Consider the following 27,781-nt stretch of genomic DNA (forward strand, 5'->3'; position numbering starts at 1 on the left):
CCTTGGGGTAATTTCCAACTTTACAATTCTATGATTCTGACCTGTTCTTTTGGAACCGCAACAGTCTCACCTCTCCCCAGTTGGACCTTACTGCTCACACTGCAACGACAAATTCAAGGACTTTGTTTATATAAAGCCTCTGAATTGTGTCAGGACACATAGAACTGATTTCAGCTGGAGGGAGAGAGACAGAGAACTTCAGCTGAGATACATGAACATTTTGAAGGAGGTAGGGAGAAGAAATCTTAAACACAATTTTTTAAAATCATCTTGCCTCTAGGCAAAACATATTTTAAAAATTCTGTTTTCTTATCTCTTCCACGAAGATGTGCACTTTTTCCTTCATGTACGCTTAGTAACAATGTTAACATCCCTTTGCGTGTCTTTGTACATTATTTTTATTTGCCTATCCACTTTAAAGATTGCACATGGATGAGTCACCTGGTCACGCTTGACAGAATGCAATAACAGAAACACCACCAGCTTTGGTGAATGGGTTTGTGCGCAACATTTCAGTACAATCGGAGGATCTTGGATCCTCTTGCAATCGAAGAACAGGTCTAGCCAGATCAAGGCCATCTCATGTGATATGTGTGCCCACCAATCATAGGCGATTTTACTTCGCTGCCTTGGGCTCTTTTAAAGAGTGATTGAGAGGGGATTTTCTTCAGTACTGTAGGTGTGTTTGGGGATCCAGCAGTGGAATAAGGAGGGTGCAAGGTGAGTTTTCTGTGTCCATGAATTGCATTCCTTTTATGCCTTTGAATGGTAAGGTCCTTTATTTTAAAAATATTTATTAAGTCAATAGACATTCAGACCTGGTGCTTATTCATCATCTCTTTGCTGCTGTTTTCTGATAAACGCTTACTAAGTTGCAATTCTCTGCATGGTTAGATTGAATTTCATGGGATTTGAGCAGTTTTTGCACAGGGTGGGAGTTTGGAACTTTTCATCTGTTTCCTACAATGATGATATCATTCCGTGTATCGCTGCTTAATGCTGATACCAAGTTAGGCTGCAATCATAACACTACTTACCTGGGAAGAAAACACTGCTGAATTTGATAGGACTGACTTCTGAGTAGAGTTGGTTAGGATTGCACTGTTAAGAGGCAGGAAAGCAGTACAAGTGAAGGATTTGCTATCCCTTCATTTTCTGTGAACAAGCACAAGATAAAAAAAGGATTAGTTTCTCCCGGTTCAGTTCAGTTTATCAAAAATTGGCATACACACACACTGGCTTTCTGCCTAGTTAACTCTCCATAAAGTTCTTGTAAGGATTGTTTCAGTTTTTCCCTTGTAGTATTTTGAAGGGAGCAGCCAACAAAACAGTTTTCAGGAAAGAGTCTTCAGTGCATTGAGAAGCTTTGAGCTATTTAATTAGGTTCATTGCAATCTTCTGACCTGTATGGTGAAACTGTGTTGTCTCGAGATGAGCCTCTTGTTTTGCTTGTGATCTCTGTGTTGATGAATCATAAGGGGAAACCTAGAGTGTAATTTTCCCCCCCAGATACTCATTATCTTTTTTTTTTTTTAAAGTCCCCCTGAATATTATGGGGCTTGCTCCAAGTCAGTGTGTGGCAGGTTAGCAAACTATGCTATGACACAGCTTCGCTCTGATCATACATCCCACCCCAGATGGTTCATTCCTATTTTCTAAAATGTGTTTGAGCACTGTTATTTCTACTATATAATCTGCTTGTCTAGCAAGCCTGTTCTTATTTATCTAATAGCATTGTGTGGATGGATAGCTGTAATTTTATGTTTAAAATAAAATAAAAAAGATGTTCAAAAGCATGGGGGGGGGGGTGTTCAACTAAGTTTCACAAAGAGTAGAACTATTGAAATTAACGGATCTCACTTAGTCATGTTCTTTAATTCCAGTGTGTCTACTCTGTGCAAAACGTGGCTGAATGCCACCCCCACGACTCCACCTATTTAAAAGGGTTGTATTTAAGGGAGTGTTGTTAACTCTTGCAATTACGTTGCAAATGTTCAGGTGTGCTCTCTTAAAATCAAGAAAACCCCACCCTTTTCAAGGCAGTGTCGATGGTCTTTGAAGCACCTCAAAATCTTGTTTGGAGTGTATTTGTGTGTCCCTGTGTTGCTGTGTTGGGGTGTGTGTGTGTATATAAAAAACGAGATAATATGTAATTATAGCACATTGGAGAAGTAGTATAATCACTTCCCCAAAACAGAACTGCCAAACCATCAGGCACAGTGTTTGGGCATCATTTCCAGTTGATGAGGACAGGATAACAACAGGAATGCATTTGACCATGTGCCCTCTGAAACCCCACCCACCCTAGCTGATTGAAGCTGGTCAGAGGAGGGTGGCAAGGTTGCTCCAAGGTGTTGTGAATGCATTTTTGCATTTTTGGTGCCAGCCACCCTCAAGGAGGCAGTGGAGTGCCTGTACCTACTCTTTAAAAAGCGCAACCAGGATCCAACATGGTGCAATGACTACCAACCAGTCTCCAGTAGGGTTGAGGGAGAGACTTGATTCTATTCTCATTTAAACACCAGCCTACCTAAATTTGCATTTTCGGGGGTGGGGAGTGAGAACAGAAACACAGCTATCCTTCCACATTTGCAGTGCTCTGAATTCTGCACACAGTTCTCCAGCCAATAAGCATGCACAAAAATTACATATGCCTATTCTGGTGAAGATAGCATATGAGAATGCATTCTACTGTGGGATATTGCTCTGTAAAAAAAATGCATATAGTAGACAAACTTGCATGCAAATATGCATATTAGGAGAAGTTCATATGGAAATGCTGGTGAATATTCATGACGGTTTTAAAAAAATTATAAACTGCTGTGGAAATGTGAAGAACTGAGCTTAACTGTGGGGGAAAATGAGAAAGCGGGACAACCGAAAATGTACAAAATCACCTACACCTGGTCATACTTCTTTTGGGAAGAAAGTGGTGGTGCAGCAACTGCCTGTGTTCCTGGATAACTCTGATTTCTGGACCCACTTCAATCTGGGTTTTGGCCTGGTTTCAGGACTGAATCAGTCTTGGTTGCCTTGATGTATGACCTTTAGCAAAAGAGGGAGAGGGGGAGTTGTGTTGATCTCTCAGAGGTCATTGACCTCCTAGGTGGGCTGTGTGAAATGAGTTACCAGAGGCACAGTATTACATGCCTACTTGTGCAGTTGAGTCCAGATAGTAACACTGGGGGAGTGCTCCTCATCCTGTGGCACTTGTGCTGTGGTGCTCCATGGGACACCACTTTGTCTCCAGTAAATATTTAACGTATTTATGAAATCATTGGAAGCGGTCGTTGGGAGTTTTGGAGCACGGGGACCTTAGCGTGCTGATGACACACAGCTCTGTTTCTCTGTAACCTCTAAATCAGCTGTGCAAGCCGTGATTAACTGGATGAAGGACAATAAACTGCATCTGAATCCTAGGAAGGTGGAGGCTCTGTGGGTAGGTGGTTTCTGTGTCTGGAAGACAGGCCAGTTGCCTGTTCCGGATGGGGCTGTGTTCCCTCTAAAGGGGCAGGGAATAATGCTTGGGGATACTCTTGGATATGTATTTGTCATTGGAAGCGCAAGAGACCTATGTGGCTAGGAATGCCTTTCGCCAGCTTCCTTGGGAGTACCAGCTACAACCATTTCTGGATCAGGACCATTTGACCACTTTAGTCCATGCACTGGTAACCTCAAGACTGGATTACAGCAATGTACAGTATGTGGTGCTGCTCTTGGGCTCGATATGGAAGCTCCAGTTGGTGCTGAATGCAGTGGCTAGACTGCTGATGTGGACAGGTAGCTGACCACAGGCAACACCTCTGCTAAAATGTCTGCACTGGTTGCCCCTATGCTACCAGGCAGAACCTGCCTGCCTATGAGGCGAGGTGAGGCGTTTGCCTCAGGTGACAGATCCGGCCTCTGAAGAGTATACTACCACTGCTTGTCAGTGCCCGCTTGCCACCACCCACTCCTCCTTAACTTACCTTTATTCCACCACCACCAGCAGCATGGGGGATGGGGGAACAGCGGAGGAGAAACTCATAGTGGGGGTTGTGTTTTGTGTTTTGTCTGAAGCGGCAAAATGTCCTGGGCCAGGTTGGCTAGTGGGCCACATTCAAGGCTCTTGTGATGATATACAAAGCCATGAACAACTTGAGTCCAGGATAAATTAAGTAACGCTTGAGGCCTTAGTCACTAAGATCATCTGGAGGAGAGCTGTTAGTTGTTCCCCATGTCGCAGACTCCTGACAGGATTTGACCAGAAGATAGGCACGTTGTGGAACACACTTTCAGCAGGGAATCAGCAGCCATACTCACTTTTAGCATTTATTGAAAACCTTTTTGCAGCTGCTTAAAACATTACTGTTGAGCCAGTCACTTGGTTGATAATTTTGACACTACTTTTAACAGTATGGTATGTTTTAATGATGCACACTGCCCTGGCACTGCCCTGGTGTTTCATGATGCAGCAATATATAAATACTTTTTTATAAATAAAACCATTGCTGGTATACAGTGCTACTTTTCTAGAAAAAGAGGTACTAGAATTTACCATGAACTCTTAGACTCAAGAACCCTTGTTAGAATGGCAATGGCGCCCACCAGAGAGGTGCCGGAACTGAGTTCCAGCGAGTTTTGGTGGTGGCGGGGGGGCGGGGACGGGGAGCCCTGCTGGTGTATAAGGTCTTAGTGAAGACCTACACCATTGGTACAATTTATGAAGCCATACTTAGAAGCCTATTTTGGCATTAAGATGCATATGTAATCTGAATGATTGACTTTCTCACTGCCACATCCCCACTGCTTTTGTAACAAAAGGTCCACAATGACAAATTCAAAATGACATGTGGAAAGGCTAAATATGACTATGAAATTGATCAATGATGCCATAGATAAAAGTGAAGTGTCTCCCATTTCCCTAGATATAGATATGGCACCTGCGTGTCACGGAGCCTTGGGGCAATGCATTCTCTACCATCAGATTTAAAAATAGCTAGTTAGAAAAATGTATAGGGTTCACTGAAGAAACAGAGGTGTGGTCCTCATGAAATGGCTTGAGGACGTGTTATGGCATGGATGCGTCATGTCTTGGGTGGGTGCTGCTCCTAGAGAGCACTTTGCCAATCTTGAGAAAAATTCTTTTTCTTTTTCTTTTTCTTTTATGCTTCAATTCCACTCAGTATGCATTTTGTATTATCTGGTGTGCCAATGCCCTGCCCTGATAATGGGTTAACAGTGAGGTGAAACGGACAACTTCAGCAAGCACTCTTCTTGAACCAACAATCCTGTGGCAAAAGCTTTGGCAGACTATCTGAGACAGAGTGAAAAGGGAGAAATTCAGCCCCTGACTATGAAACTCCTGTATAGGAACACCAATCGCTGAATACAGTATTATCTCTAAGGCAGCAATACCTACATACTGGGAAGAAAGCATCACTAAATGTAATTGACTTCCTTCTGAGTAAACTTGCACAAGTGTGTGTGCTATAAAAGCGTTTCCAGGACGTGCAAAGGCTATAGAAAAAAGCCTTTTAAAAAATAAAAATAAAAACTTACATTTATTTTGAATGCACTCTTTATGTAAAGCACATAGAATATCCCCAGATGCAACAAAATGTCTCTCTTCCATATTGGTCTCTACAGCCACATTGTAACCTTCAAACACTTTTACTTTACTCCCGAAGGCTCACTCCTCCATTGTCTCCTGAGACAGATGGAATATCTTGGACTCCTGTAGATACCATTACCATATAATAACCTCTTGAAGGGGTGATGTCTGGACCACACATACCATGGCAGCTATTCATTCTTCTAATCTAATATAAACCTGGAACTGTCCTTTAGTGCTATTGCTGTACATAGCAATTAGACTGACATGACACTCAAAAGACAAACCCCTTCCAATAGGAGCTTACAGTCTCTAAATTGTTAATGGAGAATGACACAGGGTGACCTGAGAAAGGGAGAGGCATGAGTAATGAGGACTTGCGTTTTATTTGGATGGCAATGCACCTCTCACCTGCTAGTCTAATATGAGCAAGTATAGCTCTGTGAACTTCCACAAGTGGCGCACATACCGGACACCATTTATTTTTATAAAATTATAAACTGCTGGATCAAAAACTTCTCCATTCTCCAGTCTGCCACCTGGTTCACTTGTTTGCATAGGAATTTTAGACTGTGCACTCCACGAATCCACAGACAAGCAGAAGAGGGTTCAATTTCCCATCTTGCTCATAACAATTCAGGGCAGTTGTCAGTATGGAAGCCGCCTAATGCTGTTTTCTCCTAGATGTGGTTTAATGTGCATCAAGATCATGGCACAGAATTCTCTGTCTCCACACATTATACACACCCACATGCCCAATAAACCCAACTGTTCCTCTTAGAATTTACAAAAATTAAATACAGTGGTACCTCGGATTAAGAACTTAATTCGTTCTGGAGGTCCGTTCTTAACCTGAAACTGTTCTTAACCTGAGGTACCACTTTTGCTAATGGGGCCTCCTGCTCCCACCGCACCGCCACCATGCGATTTCTGTTCTCATCCTGAAGCAAAGTTCTTAACCTGAGGTACTATTTCTGGGTTAGCGGAGTCTGTAACCTGTAGTGTCTGTAACCTGAGGTACCACAATAGATCAGTCTTCCCAGACCTGGTGCCCTCTAAATTTTTCAGACTTTCCTCTCTCGTGATCCATGACCATGACGATGTGAATTGTAATCCAAAATATCTGGATGGTGAGCTTGGTTCGGCAATGCTGGTATAGGCTGTGGTAGGGGATGTCAACCTTCTTGGGCCAGTGGACTCCTTTGGATTTGATATCCCCACTACCCTAAGGAGTCTCAAAGCGGCTCACAATCTCCTTTCCCTTCCTTCCCCATAGCAAACACTCTGTGAGGTGAGTGAGGCTGAGAGACTTCAGAGAAGTGTGGCTAGCTCAAGGTCACCCAGCAGCTTCATGTGGAAGAGTGGGGAATCGAACCCTGTTCACCAGATTACGAGTCCACCGCTCTTAACCACTACACCACACTTTGCGATTCTGAGTAATTTCTGTTGGCGCCAGTCACAAAATGGCTGCCATGGAGGCATGTAAGAGAGACTGAGCAATCCAAACAGCTACTGAGAAGCCAGACAGCTGTCTTTCGTGCTTTGTGGATTTTCAAGGGGATGCGACCTTTCATATGACAGGTGCATTCGGTGCCCATGAGTGCTGTGTAGGTGACACCTGGGCTTTGGCTACCCTTTTCTTCATCATGGCACCCTGTTGTACTTTTACATTCTACCTTTTATTTCATACCATCTGTTTTCTTAATACATGCATGGCTTCATTTCGTCATCTGCACTAGACCTGGGCAAAGAGCTGAGAGCAAGTCAGAACTCTGGTTCTGAAAGCAAGCTTCCTGTGTTTGTTTTTTGAGGACAATAAATACATAAACTAACATGATATTAGTTCTGAGAGAAAGATAAAGAAGCCTGTTCAACTGGCTGAGGAACTGGTCTAAGCAGGGGCATTCCAACCTCTGTGGCACGAAGGAAACTATTATCTGATCTCGAGTTTTAAGGGCAGTGGAGGCGGTGCAGATTTCACTTGTTTAGGGAAGAGTAGGAAGTTAAATATTTTAAAATTAAAGATTACGATCCCATGTATTACTACTACTTGGTAGTAACTGACAGGCCTTTTGTCTATACATTTGTGGATTTGGAGTGAAACCTATGCTAGCCATCATATATAGAAAGCATTCATACATACATAATGGTAAAGCATGGTTTAGCATTTCAAGAAAGAGCCTCAGGTTTGTCTCTCTTCTCTACCCTCTCTTCCTCTAGTATCATAGTGAGGATATTGGAAACTTCCACTTCTGCTTTAGATTCACCACAATGTTGAATTAACTTTAAACTTTAAACCATTGCTGTGTTGAAATAACTTTGAACTATGGTTAATCTTAACTATGGTTTGTGAAAACAAGCTGGCTTCTAAACTATGGTTTGAAGTTGACTTGTTTTCACTAATCATGGTTAAGATTAACCAGTTTATCTGGGTTTAGACAATACATCAAGCTGCTCTTCATCCTGAATGGAACCAAAGCTTCTGGCCACCTCATGGCTAGAAAATAGTTGCTGTGAACAGAAAACTCTAAATATAGTCGAAATATTCAAATCATAGCAATTATTTCTAAATTCACACCTGTAAAATAGCATGTTAAAATTTTGTGCAGATCTCAGTCCTCTTCTACCCTCTTTTCACGTGATGAATTTTCTCTGTTTGGGGGTGGGGGACAGGTGTGAGTGGACACTCTACCTGTAGGTAGAGAACTGGGGACAAATACAATTCACTTCTCATTTAAAGGCAAATCTACCAAATTCAAACTTTCCAAAACAATCTGTGAACCCAGACACAGCCATCTTTCAAAATCTGTACTTCTGCGAATTGTGCAATGGAGTTTTATAGCCATATATTGTGTATAGTCGAGTAATGCATGCATAAATATGTTTGCAAAAGTGAAAATTGTACACAAAACATCATATTGGTGCAAAGGTGTGCATTAGACACAGTTATATACAAATGTGACAATTGGGGGGGGGAATTGTATTAAAATGCTGGTGAACTTTCTTGATAACCTTTTTTAATAAAAAGATTACAAAGTGATGTGGAAATGTGGAGAACTGAACTCAAGACTGGAAACACGAGAAACCGAGAGAAACTGAAATGGACAGATTCTCCCTTCCCTACCTGTGCAGCAACCTTTTAAGGGCATGCCTACTCTTCTTCATTAAAAGTGAGAAGTGAATTGGTAGTGATGAAACAGCCTTTCCCAAATGTCTTCTACACCTTGTCAAAGACTGGCTTGGCTTGGATGCTCTTATGCCAATATCACTTTTTTTGCACTTCCCGTCTTGTTATTCAATGTCTCTGTGGACATTAACCCTACTACAGGGTTTCCCAAACTTGGGTCTCCAGCTGGCCTACTGGACCGTTGAGCCTCTTAGATATATACCCTGCAAAATATTTCATTCACAGTATCCCTACCATTTTAGTAGGCCAGGTGATTAGGATTACAGTGGGAGTTGATGGAACTGGCATTAGGGCTGTTGGTTTTATTTAATGGAAAAAAGGATCTATATCCAACAAAATCAGCGGAAATTTGACAGGGGCAGTCCCCATGCCACCCCTAATTGTGTGTACTGGAATGGCTTCACCTATTGATTACAGCCTGTGGTTCAGTTATTAAAGGTGCAGAGGTTCTGTCCATGAAATAGGTGACTAGCATGATGACACATCATTCTGTCCATAGATGAAGGATGTAAGCCCTATTCAGATGTTTAAACCCATGCATTTCCCATTGCACAAGTGCGGGTGTATGTGTGTGTGATGTGCATCACTGTGCCCATCCTCACAAACCCTCCATGCATGGAAGGGTGAACTTCTAAGGCAGGCAGACTACTGTATCCTGCAGGCTCACAACATGACTTAGAATCCTGATCTGAAAGGGAGCTGACACGAGTGTGCCAGGTTCTTCATTGCAGATGTTCAAACCCTGTACACGAAGGACTGTGGGATCCAGCTGTCCGGAACATGAAGGAGGAGCTTGCCTTGCCCCTGTCTGTAGCGTGTCAGAGTTCCGTGTTGAGGGTATTTGAATTCCGTTAAGAATTCCTGGGGTGCTCAGTCGAGAGGCTCAGAACTTTCAAAAATGCAACTGGAATGTGACTCTCCTGGTCTCTCATGTTCTAGCTACAACTGGCTCTTCACATTACCTTCCTGTGCCTCTTTTGTCACGGATGCTGAAGCATAGTTTTAGTGTCTCACATGGGTGTGACTTTCTCCCTGGGAAGGTTGGGTCAGACTTGCTGCAGACAATCTGCTGTGAAATGGGCAATGACATTTTCAGCTATGCAGCAGAACCCATAGCCCAAGGTAGAAGGCGCCTCCTGGACTTGAAACGGGTGTGACAAGTTTATGGAAACACTTCATGGATGATGCAGCTTTAGACACAGAAGTGGGAGGGTGTATAAGCATTGTATTTTATTTTTATTTTTTAGAAGGTGACTGTAAATTGAAGCAGGGCTATATCGTTCCCTCTTGTTTCTGATGTTTGGGTATGAGTACCAATACTTATTTAGTCAAAATTCCACCATTTATTATTTATTTATTGACTTTATATACCGCCCTCTACCTGGGGGTCTCAGGGCAGTTCACAGAATAATATGCACAAAAGTGCACAATACAGTGGTACCTCGGTTTACAAACACAATTGGTTCCAGAGGTCTGTACTTAACCTGAAGTGTACTTAACCTGAAGCAAACTTTCCCATTGAAAGTAATGAAAAGTGGATTAGTCCATTCCAGACGGTCCGTGGAGTACTTAAACTGAAGCGTACTTAACCTGAAGCGAACTTTCCCATTGAAAGTAATGAAAAGTGAATTAATCCGTTCCAGACAGGTCCACGGAGTACTTAAACTGAAAATACTCAAACCGAGGCATACTTAAACCGAGGTATGACTTTATGCACAAAAGTGGGGTACCGGTTTTGAAGAAGTACAAAAAAGATATTTAGGAAACAAACCTAAACCTACACATGTGGACTTGTTTGGTGGCTACAGAATGCTGACCAGGGTGGGGGAGATGGCAAACCAGATGGAAAGGGTAACAGAATGGAGTATCCCAATGGCCCACTGACTAGAACACTGAACAAGGCTATTCCACAATGCATCCTTTTGTGTATTTGTGATCTTGGATATTTGTGTGTGTGTAATCTTACAAATGTTGTATTGCAGGAAATATAATCAGTCTGAACCTGCATGATCAATAGTATTAGTAAAAAGGCCCACCAGGGGTTGTATTTCTTGCATCAACTAAGAAAATTTAATTTGCCCCAGGAAGTGTTGATCCAATTTTACAGAGGTACCATTGAAACTGTTCTCTGTAATTCTATTACTGCCTAGTATGTCACAGCCTCCAAGATGGACAAGAAAAGGCTCCAACGAGCAGTAAGAATTGCAGAAAGGGTAATTGGTGTCAGTTTGCCTTTCAATAGAGACACTTTATACTATCCGAGCTAGGAAGAGAGCAGAGGGAATTGTTGCAGATCCTTTGCATCCCGGTTATCATCTGTTTGATTTACTTCCATCTGGACTTCACTACAGGACTCTATACACAAAAACGGCTAGGCACAGGAACAGTTTTTCCCCTTGTGCCTTCAAATTGTTAAATTTGTAGTTGTGTAGCGGAAGGAGAGGCCAGTTAGGGGTGGGGTTCCTTTGCTGTGCTATTGTATCGTGAGTGGAACAGTGTTTGTATAAGGTACGTTTACATTGCAATGTAGTCGAAGCAAAATTCCAAGTATGTTGGTACTTGGCCAATAAATTATTCCTCCTCCATTTATAGATCACTACACATTTACATCTGTGCTGCTGACTCTCAAACTTTGGGAATACACCAGGCACCCCCAAACTGCGGCCCTCCAGATGTTTTGGCCTACAACTACCATGATCCCTAGCTAACAGGACCAGTGGTCAGGGATGATGGGAATTGTAGTCCAGAACATCTGGAGGGCCGAAGTTTGGGGATCCCTGAAATACACACACACACAAAAGCAACCAATTTGAGTTGTACAACTCAAATTGGTTGTACTAGACCCAATATTTTAAAGTTGCTTCTGGAGGCCATCTGGGATTAAGGCCTCCAGAAGTTTAAGCTTCATTAGTTCCATAGCAGATCGGCCCCTGACCCCACTGAACAGTTCTACTCAAAGGGCACCTTGTTGATTGCAGCATCAGGTATGTTGTTGTTTAGTCGTTTAGTCGTGTCCGACTCTTTGTGACCCCATGGACCATATCACGCCAGGCACTCCTGTCTTCCACTGCTTCCCGCAGTTTGGTCAAACTCATGTTCGTAGCTTCGAGAACACTGTCCAACCATCTCGTCCTCTGTCATCCCCTTCTCCTAGTGCCCTCAATCTTTCCCAGCATCAGGGTCTTTTCCAAGGATTCTTCTCTTCTCATGAGGTGGCCAAAGTATTGGAGCCTCAGCTTCACAATCTGTTCTTCCAAGGAGCACTCAGGGCTGATTTCCTTAAGAATGGATAGATTTGATCTTCTTGCAGTCCATGGGACTCTCAAGTGTCTCCCCCAGCACCATAATTCAAATTCAGGTATAGCCAGATGCATTTTGTCTATTCTCTTCCTTCTGTGCCTGGCCATTTGGATAATTGAGGATACCTGTGTAATTCATGAAACTTTCTTTTCCTAGGTATAGTTTATACCAGGGATGGGAAAGCTATGGCTCTCCAGGTGTTCTTGGGCTCCAATTCCCATCAGTCCCAGCCAGCATGTCCAATGGTTTTTAATAATCTGGAAGCCCCTCTCATTTCCCATCCCTGGTTTACACTGCGATCAGATTCATGTGTGTTCCGTTTACTCTGCTTGCCCTTCTAGATAACTTTGAACAACCTTTGGTCCAATAAAAGATCTAGCCTCTGTTTGCTCTGTCCTCTACTTTTTTATCAGTTCTCAAATGATCTCTGAGTTACCTTTTAAATTCCACAAATGTATACATATATCATATCTATCTGTGATGAAACTTTCCATTTTCCATGGCTAGGTATTGAAAGAATGTACAAACCTGCTTACAGGTACACCAAATAAAAAGTTATGTGGATAGTTTGTTCTGATGTAATTTCTGAGGCTTCTTTCTCAATATATCATAGTAGTTTGCATGTGCTTGTTCTTGCTGTCAAGGGCAGAGGTGGGAGGGCAGGCGGAATGCTTTTGGGAGAACCTACAGTGCTGATAAATCTGTAATTTGCTTCTAGGTTGCACAGCAAACTGAAAATGGCAAAAGGTGATACTGGTGCACGATGTTTCCAAGGCTTGCTCATCATGGGGAATGTCGTCATGGGGGTAAGTGGACTTGACATCAGGGCCGGCTCTAAAGCAAGGCTGGGTGGCGCAGGGTATATGCCCGGGGGGGGGGATGCTGGCACAAGAGGCATCAAGTAGCATTTAACACAAGCACAAGCAATGGGGAATGCAAGAAAACTATTGCCATGTTAACTATTGCCTAGCTTGTTCGCAAATAAATCTGAAGATGGAGAATTAGCTGCGACAGGTCATGTGGCAGAAGTGTAGATAGCAATGTGTGGTTCTTGCAATCACAAATTTGTACAAGCATTGGACGATGTGGGGTGCCCTTAGTAGCAGGTCAGTGAACCAAACTTTTGAATTGTGTGTTCAATATGGGCTCAAGTTTTTGTCTTCAGGTCAAGCAAACACTCTTGGGTTGACAGTCACATGTCTGTTTGGTTGTGTCTTCTCAGTGTTGTGGCCTTGCACTCATGGCAGAGTGTATATTCTTCGTGTCAGATCAGCAGTCACTTTATCCATTGTTAGAAGCTACTGACAATGATGACATCTATGGTGCTGCCTGGATTGGGATCTTCACTGGCTTCGCTTTCTTTTGTATGGCAGTCCTTGGAATTGTTGGCGTCGTGAAGTCAAATAGGACAATGCTATTGGTGGTAAGTTGGATAGTCACCAAGAGTATTCAGCATTCTCTAAGAGGTTGGTCAGTATATTTCTGACTTTTTGCACACAAAGGAATTTCCTAAACGGTAAAAAGGGTGTTGGAGAGAGTATTTCCCTGGCAACTTAGCCATTACTATGTGTGCAGAGTCCCAGAAAATGGAATAATCATGAGTGCCAGGGACATTGTACACAAAGGAAACTTAATGTTTTGTCTTCCATTCTGTTGCAGTTCTAGCACAGAAGAAGTAGAAACTTATTCAATTATAGATATGTGTGCATAGTTTGCTGTCAATCATTGTGAAAGATATGGCAGAAAAAGTGAGAGGCATATTATTCTGAGTAGATCCCTTGCATTATTATTCCACAAAGCACAACTGCAAAAAAGAAAAGAAAAAAGGATGTCAATGTAGGAATTGTATCCATGAGTCTCTAGTCTGAGAGGAAAAATCTTCCAGTTTACTATGACTGAAATTTTACTGTAGTGTAAAGCAGTTTTCTTCAGCCTTGGCCCCCAGATACTGTCTACCTGCAACACCTGTCCTCCATGCCCATGGCTAAATTGACTTATGATGATGGAGGTTGTCATCAGACAATATCTGGGGACCCCAAGTTGAAGGACACTTGTGTAAGGAAACATCTCTTTTTAAAGGGATGATGTAGCTATTATAATCCATGAATTCATCTTTGTTTAGGAGGAACTGTGTTGTTGTTGTTGTTGTTGTTGTTGTTGTTGTTGTTGTTGTTTGTTTGTTGTTGTTTGTTTGTTGTTGTTGTTGTTGTTGTTGTTGTTAATACCCCAAACAGATCTTCCTATTGGAGATAGAGTGGGCATGAGGTGGAAATTACTTTGCAGTATAGAATCAAGATTTACAACTTTCTGAAGAAAAGAAAGATTTTTCAGAGCAAAGGACCACCTTATATTCCCAAGGGATCACTGGGGTCTTTGTGGGAGTCCCTGTAGGTGATCTCCTATGACTTTGAGGCATGGCTCATTTACACTAGGAATCATGTGTTCAGAATTGGGGGCCCGATTTTATGAAACTTCCTTCCAGCTGAGCTCAAACAGGGTCTCTCCCAGCACCTGCTGAAGTCATATTTATTTCTTTATTTATTCCAGCAGGTGTTTTGGTTTTTACCTTTCCTCTAGTGTATTTTCTGTACACTGCTTGGAAGCAGTTGTAGCTAAGCAGTACTGTATATAAATTGTTTAAGTAAATAAATAATGAGTGTCTCAACTCTTGGAGGCAGTATGCCACTGAATGCCAGTGGGGATTATGCTGGGATATTGGGCTGGTGCTCTTTTGTTCCAGTCCTGCTTTGGGGGTTCCTGTAGTCATTTAGTTGGTTGTTGTGATAAGAGGATGCTGGACTACATGGGTCTCTGGCCTGGTCTGGCAGGCAGCACTTAATCTACCTTTTCAGAAGGAAAAAGTAGAAGCTTAGCAACCTACCCCAAGAACCATGTGCTCCTTTTCATCTCAAGGATCTAAACCTGACGGCTAAGTGTATGTAGCATTCTTTGTTGACATGCTGTTGTGTCTTTGTTTTGCTTTTCAGTATATCATCCTGCTGATGATAGTCTTTGCCTTTGAAGTTGCCTCCAGCATCACAGCAGTTGTGCATCGAGACTTTGTAAGTACTCTGCACCATTGGTTTCTCATTCTCTCAGATGTTCCTAATTTCATCCTTGAAGTGAAAAGGCAAAAATCTTTGGTGGAGGCCCTTCTGATGGTGCTTTCCTTAGCAAAAGTACATCATGAATGTTGGAAGGAGAGGCCATTTTCTGTAGTGGAGCCCCAACTTCGGAAGGACTTCCCCAAAGAGGTTGAACTGGCACCAACATTGCAATCTTTTTTTGCATGAGGACAAGGCATTTTGATCTGCCCAGGCATTTTAAATCAGGCACCCCCAAACTCAGCCCTCCAGATGTTTTGGGATTACAACTCCCATCATCCCTAGCTAACAGCACCAGTGGTCAGGGATGATGGGAATTGTAGTCCCAAAACATTTGGGAGTACTGTTTTAAATGGTTGCGTTTCCTCAGTCTGCCTCACAGATTTTGTTGCTACAGATTTTGCATTTTGTACAAAAGTATTTGGTATGGATGAATTTTATTTATTTATTTCTGTCTGTTTGTACACTGACCCAGAATCTTTCTGGCTGAAGGGTGGTTTAGCAATAAATTAATAAAATTAAAACTGCTTGGGCCTGGGTTGCACAAAGGCATATGGCTCTACATATGGCCAAAGGCATATGGCTCTACAAGAATGAGGCTCTAAGCAGAATGAACATGATGGCTAAGAAGATATATGACGGATGATTTGTTATTTCTTCTCTATGATTTATGCTATACAGTATTTATGATGTTTTATTATGTTCTATCATATTATTTATTGTTTGTAAGCCGCTTTGGGATTCATTTGGGTGAAAAGCAGCATAGAAATATTATCAGTCAATCAGTATGTGGGAGACTTGCAAGTATTTTAAAATGGAAAAGAAAGCTTCCTGCCCACATCTGTGGCCTCAAAGTATTATTAGGTTTTATTAGATTATATAAATTATTAGATTATCAAGTAATTTGGAGATATTTAATTTTAGTATTTTGGCCATTTCCTAACAAAAATTTAGGCAGCAATGAATGGCAAAATTTTCATTATTTATTTCCTTGAACTTTACTCATGAAGTAATTCTCTGTCAAAGTCTGGTCAAGGGTGTCTCTGCATTTACACAGCAGTTTATTCCATTTCCCTACTAATTCATTATATTTGAGCTTTCACAGCATGTAAAAGCCATTCCAGAAATCAGGTGGAAGATAGTGCAAGTTTTGTTCTCATTCCCCTGTTTCTTCTTCTTCTTCTTCTTCTTCTTCTTCTTCTTCTTCTTCTTCTTCTTCTTCTTTCTTCGTCCTCCTCTTCCTCTTCTTTAATAATAAAAAAAACATTTGCAAGCCTGGGAACCTGGAAAATCAGGGGAGTTTTGCAAAGGGCTGTTGACTGGATTCAGCCAAGGCCTTACAGGATCACCCCCTCCCCTCAACAGGTGCTGAAAGGAGGTGGCAATCCCAATTTCTAATGTTCCTTTCACACTGTGGTAACCTACTGGTGTGAATAAGATTTAATGTGACATGGTGTGGTATACAGGTTCTGCAGTGCGAAAGAAATGTTGGAAATTGCGACAAGAAGTGCTACCATTATACTTAGTAAAACAAGCACAATAAATACCATGTTTGGATGATGATGATGATGATGATGATAATTTATTACTTATACCCCGCCCATCTGGGTGGGTTTTCCCAGACACCCTGGGCAGCTTCCAACAGGAGATTAAAAATACGTTAAAACTTCCCTAAACATGGCTGCCTTCAGATGTCTTCTAAACATCAGATACTGTAGTTGTTTATTCCTTTCACATCTGATGGGAGGGCGTTCCACCAGGAATGTAGCCCCTGTTGGTTACTACTGGGGTGGAGGCTTCAGTCCTATTGAGAGTCTTTCTTTCTCCCAAAAGAAATCTGGCTGACATTCAAACGCCCCTCTCTCATTGTCATGCAGCTCACCCCCAATCTCTTCTTGAAGCAAATGTTGGAAAAATACCAGAATCCAGACCCCATCAACAATGACGACAAGTGGAAGAGTGAAGGGGTCACCAGGACATGGGATCGGCTCATGTTGCAGGTAATGATGAGAGGTGCATTTTCGTATGGTAATGCAAATCTTCACTCCAGCCTTAAGAATACAGCTCTAAATGTTGTCAGACTCTCTATTGTGATGCTTCTGCAGGTACATCTTTCCTCTGTCCTGTGAGCAAACAAGCTCTTTCTGGACGGTTCCTATGTTTTGTATGAATATTAATAATGAAATGCTGCTAAATCCCTTCTAAGGCTTCTGTTGGATTTATTAAGTATTTGTTTATTCTTACTTTTATGTTGCTGTGCACACTTCCTTTGGGGAAGGCGAAGGGTTTTTGAGAGTGGTCAGTGTATTAACAATGACTTTCCACATCCTGTTACTGCCCAGTATTAGAAGCACCACCTTTCAACACTTCTTAAACTCATATTATCCAACTTCTGTATGTCAGCCCAACTGTTGTTGTTGTTGTTGTTTAGTCGTTTAGTCGTGTCCGACTCTTCATGACCCCATGGACCATAGCACGCCAGGCACTCCTGTCTTGCCCTGCCTCCCACAGTTTGGTCAAACTCATGTTCGTAGCTTCGAGAACACTGTCCAACCATCTTGTCCTCTGACGTCCCTTTCTCCTAGTGCCCTCAATCTTTCCCAACATCACGGTCTTTTCCAAGGATTCTTCTCTTCTCATGAGGTGGCCAAAGTATTGGAGCCTCAGCTTCACGATCTGTCCTTCCAGGGAGCACTCAGGGCTGATTTCCTTAAGAATTGATAGGTTTGATCTTCTTGCAGTCCATGGGACTCTCAAGAGTCTCCTCCAGCACCACAATTCAAAAGCATCAATTCTTCGGCGATCAGCCTTCTTTATGCTCCAGCTCTCACTTCCATACATCACTACTGGGAAAACCATAGCTTTAACTATACGGACCTTTGTCGGCAAGGTGATGTCTCTGCTTTTTAAGATGCTTGTCTAGGTTTGTCATTGCTTTTCTCCCAAGAAGCAGGCGTCTTTTAATTTCGTGACTGCTGTCACCATCTGCAGTGATCAAGGAGCCCAAGAAGGTGAAATCTCTCACTGCCTCCATTTCTTCCCCTTCTATTTGCCAGGAGGTGATGGGACCAGTGGCCATGATCTTGGTTTTTTTGATGTTGAGCTTCAGACCATATTTTGCGCTCTCCTCTTTCACCCTCATTAAAAGGTTCTTTAATTCCTCCTCGCTTTCTGCCATCAAGGTTGTGTCATCTGCATATCTGAGGTTGTTGATATTTCTTCCGGCAATCTTAATTCCGGCTTGGGATTCATCTAGTCCAGCCTTTCGCATGATGAATTCTGCATATAAGTTAAATAAGCAGGGAGACAATATACAACCTTGTCGTACTCCTTTCCCAATTTTGAACCAATCAGGGTGGTATATAAATTCAATAATAATAATAATAATAAATAATAATAATAATAATAATAATAATAATGCATGTATTGGATTTGAACTGGCCTATATATGGCTTGGAGTAGACACCTCTGTTTAAAACTTTTTTGAGATATTTTACTGCTCTCTCTACTTCTCCTGGATGGATGCACCATCTTTCCACACATGAATGAAATTATCTTAATCCAGATTTAATTATCCTGATCCAGACGGAATAGTTGGGAATAATTTAGGCCAGTTTTATTTTAAGCATGCCTTCCATGTGAATCCCACTCAGACGAATAGAATTATGAAAAGGATTCATCCAAGACCTAAAGGCTTTTGAATGCAATGTATGGTTAGGCTCCTTTTTGTTTGCAACTATGTGATTCCGTTATGTTTTAGGTAAGCCGTTTTAAGATGACATCTGTGCCCTGGAAAGGTGACCTAGAAATAACAAAAATATTTGATATCTACAGGTGAAGTTACAGGATTTACTAGTCAGAGCAAGCTGTAATAAACATAGCCCATTGATGTGGTACTCACACTATGTTCTTATAATTTATATAAATATAATATAATAATATACTACTATACTATACTATTATAATATATTAATAAGTCACATAACATAGGACAGTCTTTAGGTGATGAAGGCTGCAATCCACCCCCCCACTTTTGCGCAATGGCACTGAAGCCAAGGCAGGATCTCAGTGTGGCTCAAGGGATTCCACCAGCGGAAGTCTTGCCCCAACACTCTTGGTAGCCAGCTTAGCTGGGAAAGCTGATGGGAGGGGCATCTCTGTCCACATCAGCTCCACCCACCATCCAACCCAGTGCCATGGGAGGTTGGATTGCTCAGTTACAATCACGTTTTAAAATCGTTAAGAACAACAACCATGGTGGAGGTGGGAAGCAAAATTTCAACAACTTACTATATGAAACATAAAACGCCAGCTTCCACCTGGCTAAGGGGAATGTTCTGGGACTTTTCAGCAGCCTAGTGCAGCACTAACATAAAGCCTTGAATCAGCTGGATGAAATTCCATGAAACACCCAAAGGGAAGGGAAAAGTCTTAAGCTGGTGTTCAGAAGTATGTGTGTGTTGGAGCCAGGCAGGCCTCGCTTGGGAGGGCAGGAGACCACAGCCAAAGATTCCAGCAATATTCTAGTAGTTTCACTATTTGTGGAGCATGGGGTCCCTTACTGAATACCAGCCTATCCTACATTATGTTACATTCCTTTCCTTCTCAGCAAAGTTCTCTCTAGTTTTTGAATGTCGCATTAGGTGCTTTATTGCCTTAACCCTAACGAGCAACTTTCTCTCTCCTTCTTAAACCCAGAATCACTGCTGTGGTGTGGAAGGCCCATCAGACTGGCAAACATATAACTCTGTATTTAGAAAAAGGAATCAAGATGCAGATTTTCCTTGGCCACGCCAGTGTTGCGTAATGGATATTCTAGGAAAATCAACCAACGTGGATGCCTGCAAACTGGGGGTGGATGGCTATTACCATAAAGATGTAAGAATGCCTTCTTTGTCTTACTTTTGGGGTGATTGAAATGCTTATCTCAATTATTTACTTCCCAGAATGCTGGTGAAGGGCTGAAAACCAAAAGTGTTATAAAAGGCTGAAGCCCCGCGGCTGCAAAAAAAATTTTTTAATAAGATTATCTCTTCCTGCTCTCTATTTGGGGTGGGGCAATAGAAAGCACAGGGCCAGGGGGATAGGATGGAGAATCCTGGGAAAGGGACATGGCTGGCCTGATCAGGAGCACTCCACGTGGCAACATTTTGTCCCACTTATACCCTTTTATTACTTGGGAAGTGGCACTTGAACACAAGTTGTTTGCTGAGAGGTGGCAAGATGCCAGGCGAACAAATTGTGATTTTGGAATCAATTTCAATCTGTTACCTCCGAAGGTGAGGACAGGCTGCTTGGACGAATGAAACCAACCGCCTGTCTCCTTGATCCTTGCCCATCCTGGCTCATAAAGCGAGCCGGGAAGGGCTGGGTGATGGGCTCTGTGGGGTGGTGAATACTTCCCTCTGTGAGGGAGCCTTCCCAGACCTGCTGAAAGCGGCAGTCATTAAACCGCTTCTTTTAAAAAAAATCTTTAGACCCGGCCAATATGGCCAACTATCGCCCAGTTTCAAATCTTCCATTCTTGGGCAAGGTGATTGAGCCGGTGGTTGCTGAACAACTCCAAGCACGCCTGGAGGATACAGACCATTTGAATCCCTTCCAATCGGGATTCAGGCCTCATCATGGGACTGAAAATGCCTTGGTCATGCTGGTCGATGATCTCTGGCGGGCTAGGGACAAAAGTGAAAGCTGTTTCCTAATTCTGCTGGATATCTCAGTGGCCTTTGATACCATCGACCATAACATCCTTCTGCAAGGGCGTACCCACCACGGGGCAAGTTAGGGCAGCTGCCCTACTCTAGAAGCAGGGCAGAGGCGGAGCACAGCCCGGCGTAGCGCGAGTTCGCCATTCCCGCCGCGCCGCGCCGCACCCTCCCTCCAGCTCCCCGGCGCGCCCTCTGGCAAGGCCAAGCGCGGCGGGGAACCAGAGAGCGCGGCGCGGCGGTCGGGAACGCTGAACTTGCGCTCCGCTGGGCTGGGCTCCGCCTCCGCCCACCAGCCCTGCTTCTAGGGAGGGGCGGAGGCGCGGAGGAGGCAGCCACAAGCTCGCGCTCCCCACGCGCCTCTGGAGCTTCGTGCCGGGCGGGGGAGCCTGGGGCCGCCTCCTTGAAAGCGCTGGGAGGCGCAGAGGAGGCAGGCACAAGCTCACGCTCCCTGCGCCTCTGGAGCTTCGTGCTGGGCGCGGGATCCTGGGGCCGCCTCCTTGAAACAGCTTGGAGGCGCGGAGGAGGCAGCCACAAGCTTGCGCTTCCCGCACGCCTCTGGAGCTTCGTGCCGGGAGCGGGAGCCTGGGGCCGCCTCCTCGGAAGAACTGGGAGGCGCAGGCCACGTAGCCCCGCCCACATTCCCACTGTGGCCCCTCCCCTCCCGCCCCTTGCCCCCCCTAATTTTGATCCTGGGTACGCCCCTGTCCTTCTGGACTGTCTTGCGGAGCTGGGACCTGGGGACACTGTCATACAGTGGTTCCACTCCTTCCTGCTGGGCCGTGTCCAGAAAGTGGTGTTGGGGGGTGAGTGTTCAGACCCCTGGGCCCTCACTTGTGGGGTGCCTCAGGGCTCTGTCCTCTTCCCCCATGCTTTTTAACATCTACATGAAGCTGCTGGGAGAGATCAGTCAGGGGGGTTGGGCTGGGTGTTCATCAGTATGCGGATGATTCCCAGCTCTACCTCTCTTTTAAATTGGAACCCATGAAGGCGGTGAAGGTCCTTTGTGAGTGCCTGGAGGCGGTTGGAGGATGGATGGTGGCTAATGGATTGAGGTTGAATTCTGATGACAGAAGTACTGTTTTGAGGGGACAGAGGGCGGCCGGGAGCAGGGGACTCCCTGGTCCTCAATGGGGTAACTGTGCCCCTGAAAGAGCAGGTGTGCAGCCTGGGAGTCATTTTGGACTCGCAGCTGTCCATGGAGGTGCAGGTCAATTCTGTATCCAGGGCAACTATTTACCAGCTCCATCTGGTACACAGACTGAGACCCTACCTGCCCGCAGAACCTAAGCAAGAACCTAAGTATTTATTTATTTTTAGGATACATATTCCACTTCTCTGTGTCCAGGGCAGCTGTCTACCAGCTCCATCTGGTATGCTGGCTGAGACCCTACCTGCCCGCGGACTGTCTCACCAGAGTGGTACATGCTCTAGTTATCTCCCACTTGGACTACTGCAACGTGCTCTACATGGGACTACCTTTGAAGGTGACCCGGAAACTACAACTAATCCAGAATGCGGCAACTAGACTGGGACTGGGAGCGGCCACCGAGACCACATAACACTGGTCTTGAAAGACCTACATTGGTTCCCTTTACATTTACGAGCACAATTCAAAGTGTTGGTGCTGACCTTTAAAGCCCTAAACAGCCTCGGCCCAGTATACTTGAAGGAGTGTCTCCACCCCCATTGTTCTGCCCGGACACTGAGGTCCAGCACCAAGGGTCTTCTGGCGGTTCCCTCACCGCGAGAAGCAAAGTTACAGGGAACCAGGCAGAGGGCCTTCTCGGTAGTGGCGCCCGCCCTGTGGAACACCCTCCCATCAGATGTCAAAGAAATAAACTATCTGACATTTAGGAGACATATGAGGGCAGCCCTGTTTAGGGAAGTTTTTAATGACTGATATTTTAATGTATTTTTAATCTCTTGTTGGAAGCCGCCCAGAGTGGCTGGGGAAACCCAGCCAGATGGGCAGGGTATAAGTAATAAATTATTGTTGTTATTATTATTTGTGGCTGGTGCATTCTCATGTGCAGTGATCATTTGTCAACACACTAGTATGTACAGAAGCTGGGAGACATAGCAGCAAAGCTGTGTAAGTGCTCATAAGTTTATTTTTGTGCAAGTGGGGCCTGAAAGCATATTTGGACTTCAGGTTGACGGCTGCAGTCCTTGTTCCAAGGCTTAATACTGGAAACAGTGAGCTAATCTGAGGCTATAGAGTTTCTCGACAACCTCACCAACTCTAAGCCTTTGATGACTGGAATGATGCCTTCGTTGCCTGAAACTGATTCTCTTGTTGGTTTGTTCTGATTACTTAGGGCTGCTATCCAATCATCTCTGGCCCAATGGACAGACATGCTTGGGGTGTTGCCTGGTTTGGTTTCGCCATTCTGTGCTGGACTGTGAGTATCTAATCGTAATGTCTTGCATGTTGGGTAAGATGCCTCTTATTTAGTGAAAGCATGAAACTTGTTCTGTATCTGTTGGGGACTCTCTGAGTTCAGAATGGTACATATTCAGGTGCTATGTCTGAGTTTTCCATTTTTAAAATGTGGTGTCTTAATTGTTTTAACCTGCCCTGGGACCTTGGGGTAAAGGATGCTCAAATCATCATCACTATCATCTTCCTCTCCCCCACCCACTGGCTTTTAAGAATACAGTGGTACCTCGACTTACGAAGACGATCCATTCCACGGCACTCTTCGTAAGTTGAGGTTTTCGGATGTCGAAGCGCTCGTTCTGCACATGCACGAAGCACGATTTTACGCTTCTGCGCAGGCGCAGACCCTGCACGCGTGGCGAAAAGACTTCCGGGGTTGTCGACTTCGTAAGTCGAAACCTTCGGAAGTCGAAGCATTCGTATGTCGAGGTACCACTGTAAATTTCCTGGACTTATTAAAATACACAGTTTTCTTTATTGAAATGACAAAAATTAAGTTATTTTTTTGCTAATTGAGCTTTTGCCTTTGCTTCCAAGTTTCCAATCATACATTCACTTCAGTTTCCTAAGAAAGCTTTAACTGCCATGAATGACATATTTGAACTAATACTGACTTCTGATGGTGTGAGAACCTGATGACTTTTATAATATGTTGAATGTAGCAGTTTATGAAGATGATGATACACAGTTGTTTTAGAATTATAGCTCCTAGTTTTCGCTATTGGTAGAAATCAGTTGGCAGGATTTTTACTTTCAACGACAGTATGTTGGTGATTATTGCCAAAAAGACACAAACACACACCACAAAGCACAGTAAGTCCCTGCTCAAACACAACAGCTAAGAGGAGCATGTTAACTCCTTATCACTCATTCCCCTTTGAAACTAGTTCATCCCTTGTTACTCTTGCTGCTCTTCCACCCTCCTGCCATTTTAGAACTTGATTGTAAGCTACTTGAGGCAGAGACCTGCCTCTTCCTTCATATTATTCTGTACACTAGTGATATATAGCCAATGTCACTTGGTTATCAATGAATTATAGATAAATAATATGGCTTGATTACTTGAAAGACGCTGCTGGAAGAACTCTTAAAAATTTATTCCTGTTTTGGAACCATGCCTATGGGTTGATCAGTACTAAGCTTTTTGAGCCAGCTAAGGTCAAATAAGCCTTTTGCATCCGGGAAAACTTGTTTCAAGTAGCCAGTTTGTTTGCACTATCCTTCCAGGACACTTGCAATACCAACCCATGTTCACATAGTGCCTAAACTGGTGTAACCAGCAGCAGTGTAAATGTGAAATGACCTCTAGGGAGACAGTAAAATGACTGTGAATAAACCCAGGAGACGGGTTATTGCCTAATCACAGGCATGTGGACAGCACAGACTGGTCCGCACGTAATACAAAAACAAGGAGGAGTCACTGCAAACTTTGGGGTGTGTCCCCCCCCTTCTTCTCTCTGCATCCAACACAGCTGAAAGCAAGAGACTGGAAGTTTCTGCTACCAATTTCGAGTAGCTGTTCACTCAAACCGTAAACTGTAGTTCAGCTCAACTATCTTTTGTTAACAGCTCAAAGCGCGCGATCTGATAAGCCCCGGCAGTTTTTGCAATTTGATCTGCTCTACAATTCTCTTTAATTACTAACTCTAACACGGTTGTGTGTGTGGGTTTTTTTCCTTTCTAAACTGCCTTATGGATATTTCTGCTTAAGACATGCTAGACATACAATGAACTCTCTCTCACACACACACATTACACATTCTAGATCATTAGCAGCTAATGACTGCTGTCAAAATCTGGGTGTCCAACTGTTGCTTCTAGAATAGCTATAAATCAGAACACAATCACACCACACTCTCAGCCTAGCATACCAGGTGGGTTTTTTTTGGGGGGGGGGGGACAATGTAAGCAACATTTCTCCTTAAGATCAAAACTGTTGGTTTGTGATTCTGGTTTAAGAAGGAACTTTCATGAAGACGTTTGCCAAATTAAATTGCTGTGGTGTTTTTAAAGATGCAAGAAACAGAGAACATAACCCAGTAATATTGCAGCTACGCTGCCTTTGGAACAGATTCTCCCCTTCTTGTTTTAGCTTAGCTGCAAATCATAAATTGTTCTGCAACATCAGCAGTACAAGGGATTATCTCATAATCCATCCTGATGCTATTCTGCTTCTTTCTTTTTTTAAAAGCAACCTCTTAAAAAAACACCACACACATTCTCAAAAGCAAAGCTTCATTTTCTATAAGGCTGGCTATGCAAATGCTTTCAGATGAGTTTTGCTCTTTTGAGTAACTTCCTTAACAAGTTGAGGTTATTTGCAAAGAGAGAGTGAGTAAGAGTACACAACAGTGGCAGGGTATTGAAATCTTCAGAATGGCACTGTGCCCCAGAGTGACAACTCTATGATGCTGCATGCATACAATGCCTACCGGTAGTTTGCTTTACCATACTTAATTAAAAAATAAGGCATCCCTTGAAAATAAGACATGGTGTGTTTTTTTTGAGAAAAAAATTAATATAAGACATGTCTTATAATATGAGAAACACGGTAGTCTCTCTCTCTCTCTCAAATATTGAAGGATAGGGATCCAGCAGGAATTGGACCAGGGTGTCTGTGTGGTAGAAGGCATCAAGAAAGAAGTACCCTTCCAGCACAATAGCTTCTCTCCCCCGCTCCCCCAAGCTCTAAAAGGAATGGGTCAGTGGGAAGGCACCTCAACCTAATTTCTTCTCCACTTCCAATCTTTTGTTCCCTCCTTTTTGTCTTATCCAATGGGAAATGTCTTGAATGTTCTGGAAATAGATTGTAGCTATGCTGTAGTTTTTCTGCTTTGGATGGAAACAGTACTAAAATGTTAACATTATTAGAAGATGAACAGAATTGTAAAAAAAAGAAAGAAAATAGCCTGGGAGTCTTGGCAGGCCTCCTGTGAAAACCTCTTGTTGCTGCTGCTTTTCAGCATATAGGTCTCCTGCTTTTTAATTCCAGTGCATTGGTTTTCATCTGTATTTCTCCATTGTGGTCAAACATCCCACAGAAACTGGGCCCCAGGGTCAAATATAGCAGATGCAGCCCAGAGCTACTTCCATTCCACATAATTATGTTGTTTGTTCAGACTGACTTCAGGCTGTCCCTCTGGCTGGTGGAGTTTTGGGGTGGGAAATCTGGGCAGGCTGCATAAGTAAGCTGTTGCCATGGCATAAGGTGTGCTCCTTCCTGAGTTGTTCTTTCCTTTTTCCCTTGCAGACTTGGGTCCTTCTTTGTACCATGTTCTACTGGAGCAGAATCGAGTATTAAAGAAGCAGTATCCTACCAACCGGTCCTCCTTGGAGTTGACATTTTTTTTCTTCTTTAAAATGTGATGTCTATGTAATATATTTCTCTCTATGGAAGTTCTGACAATCTTGATCTCTCCTTCTCTTCAGCACAATGCTCCCCACCCACCCCCACCCCCATTTCAAACACAGCAGGTCTAATACCTGCAAGATGAAAAACGGGTAGTTGCCTTTTGATTTGCTCTGTATTCCAAAACTTTGGGTACGTTGAAACATCATTGGATGGGTATGCTACTCCCAGAAAGAGCAAAAGAGGAAGAAATGGCTCCAAATGCGTCAACTAATCTGAAGCCAGTTGTCTGGAACAAGTAGGTTTCAAGATGTAATGCTCCATCAAGTATTATAATTTCCTCTGCTTTGTGTGTCAGATCTCTTTCTTTTGTAATGTTTTGAACTATTTTAATGGACCATTGATCTCCTTACATATATACAGCAAACAACTTTATCCATGAACTGATGTATGTTGAGCTAGTTGGATATCACCCTTTTGCTATAAATATTGAATTGGGTTAGCCTGCTTTGCTGTGGTGATCAGTAAACTACGTGTGCGATGCTCGTTTCATAGCTACCTATTTCAAATGATCACTGATATTCACACCTTTTCCCGTGGTTCTTACATCAACCAGCCCATGTAGTATTTGTTGTCACTTTTGCTTTGGAGAGCTTTATTTTTAAAGCAGCAGAACCTGGCAGTGGAAGAATTTAACATTTTCTTCTCCTCTTGAATGAAATATGTTGTTCATGAAGTTCACTGGAAGGCTAAGCTTACTAACGTGACATGAGGGCAAAACTGGTTTTGCAATGAATATTTGTTAACTGGTCCATTCTGATACTTTGTTCTACATACATCAAGTTTTGCTCCTTTTTGTGATATTTTGTTCCTTGTACAGAATGTTCTAAGATGAAAACTTCCTCTCCCCCCACCACTCCACATGTAAGCTCTAAGAACATACCACCTGCCCTGTTTCATGTATATTTTATTCTTCAAATCTTTAATAATAAAGTGGAGTTAAAATATAAGAAAGACAGAAATGTTTAGGACAAATGGAGCTTTCTTTCACATGTGATCCAAGTATATTGGTTTTGTGTCCAAAAGCTGAAAAATGAGAG

The 27,781-nt window shown here is 43.2% G+C and overlaps 1 protein-coding gene across 1 annotated transcript; it reads left to right on the forward strand.

Annotated features, from left to right (window-relative positions):
• The first annotated feature begins 494 nt into the window (after window positions 1–494).
• UPK1B (uroplakin 1B) lies at window positions 495–27,703 on the forward strand. The gene is made up of 8 exons (XM_035115573.3): window positions 495–720; window positions 12,799–12,886; window positions 13,303–13,503; window positions 15,068–15,142; window positions 17,062–17,184; window positions 19,883–20,062; window positions 23,211–23,294; window positions 26,583–27,703. Exons 2-8 carry the CDS (start codon window positions 12,818–12,820, stop codon window positions 26,631–26,633), a joined length of 783 nt encoding a protein of 260 aa, XP_034971464.3. The 5' UTR covers window positions 495–720; window positions 12,799–12,817; the 3' UTR covers window positions 26,634–27,703.
• The last annotated feature ends 78 nt before the right edge of the window (window positions 27,704–27,781 follow it).

Source organism: Zootoca vivipara, chromosome 4, assembly GCF_965207765.1.
Source record: "Zootoca vivipara chromosome 4, rZooViv2.hap1.1, whole genome shotgun sequence".
NCBI classification, from domain to species: Eukaryota; Metazoa; Chordata; class Lepidosauria; order Squamata; family Lacertidae; genus Zootoca; species Zootoca vivipara.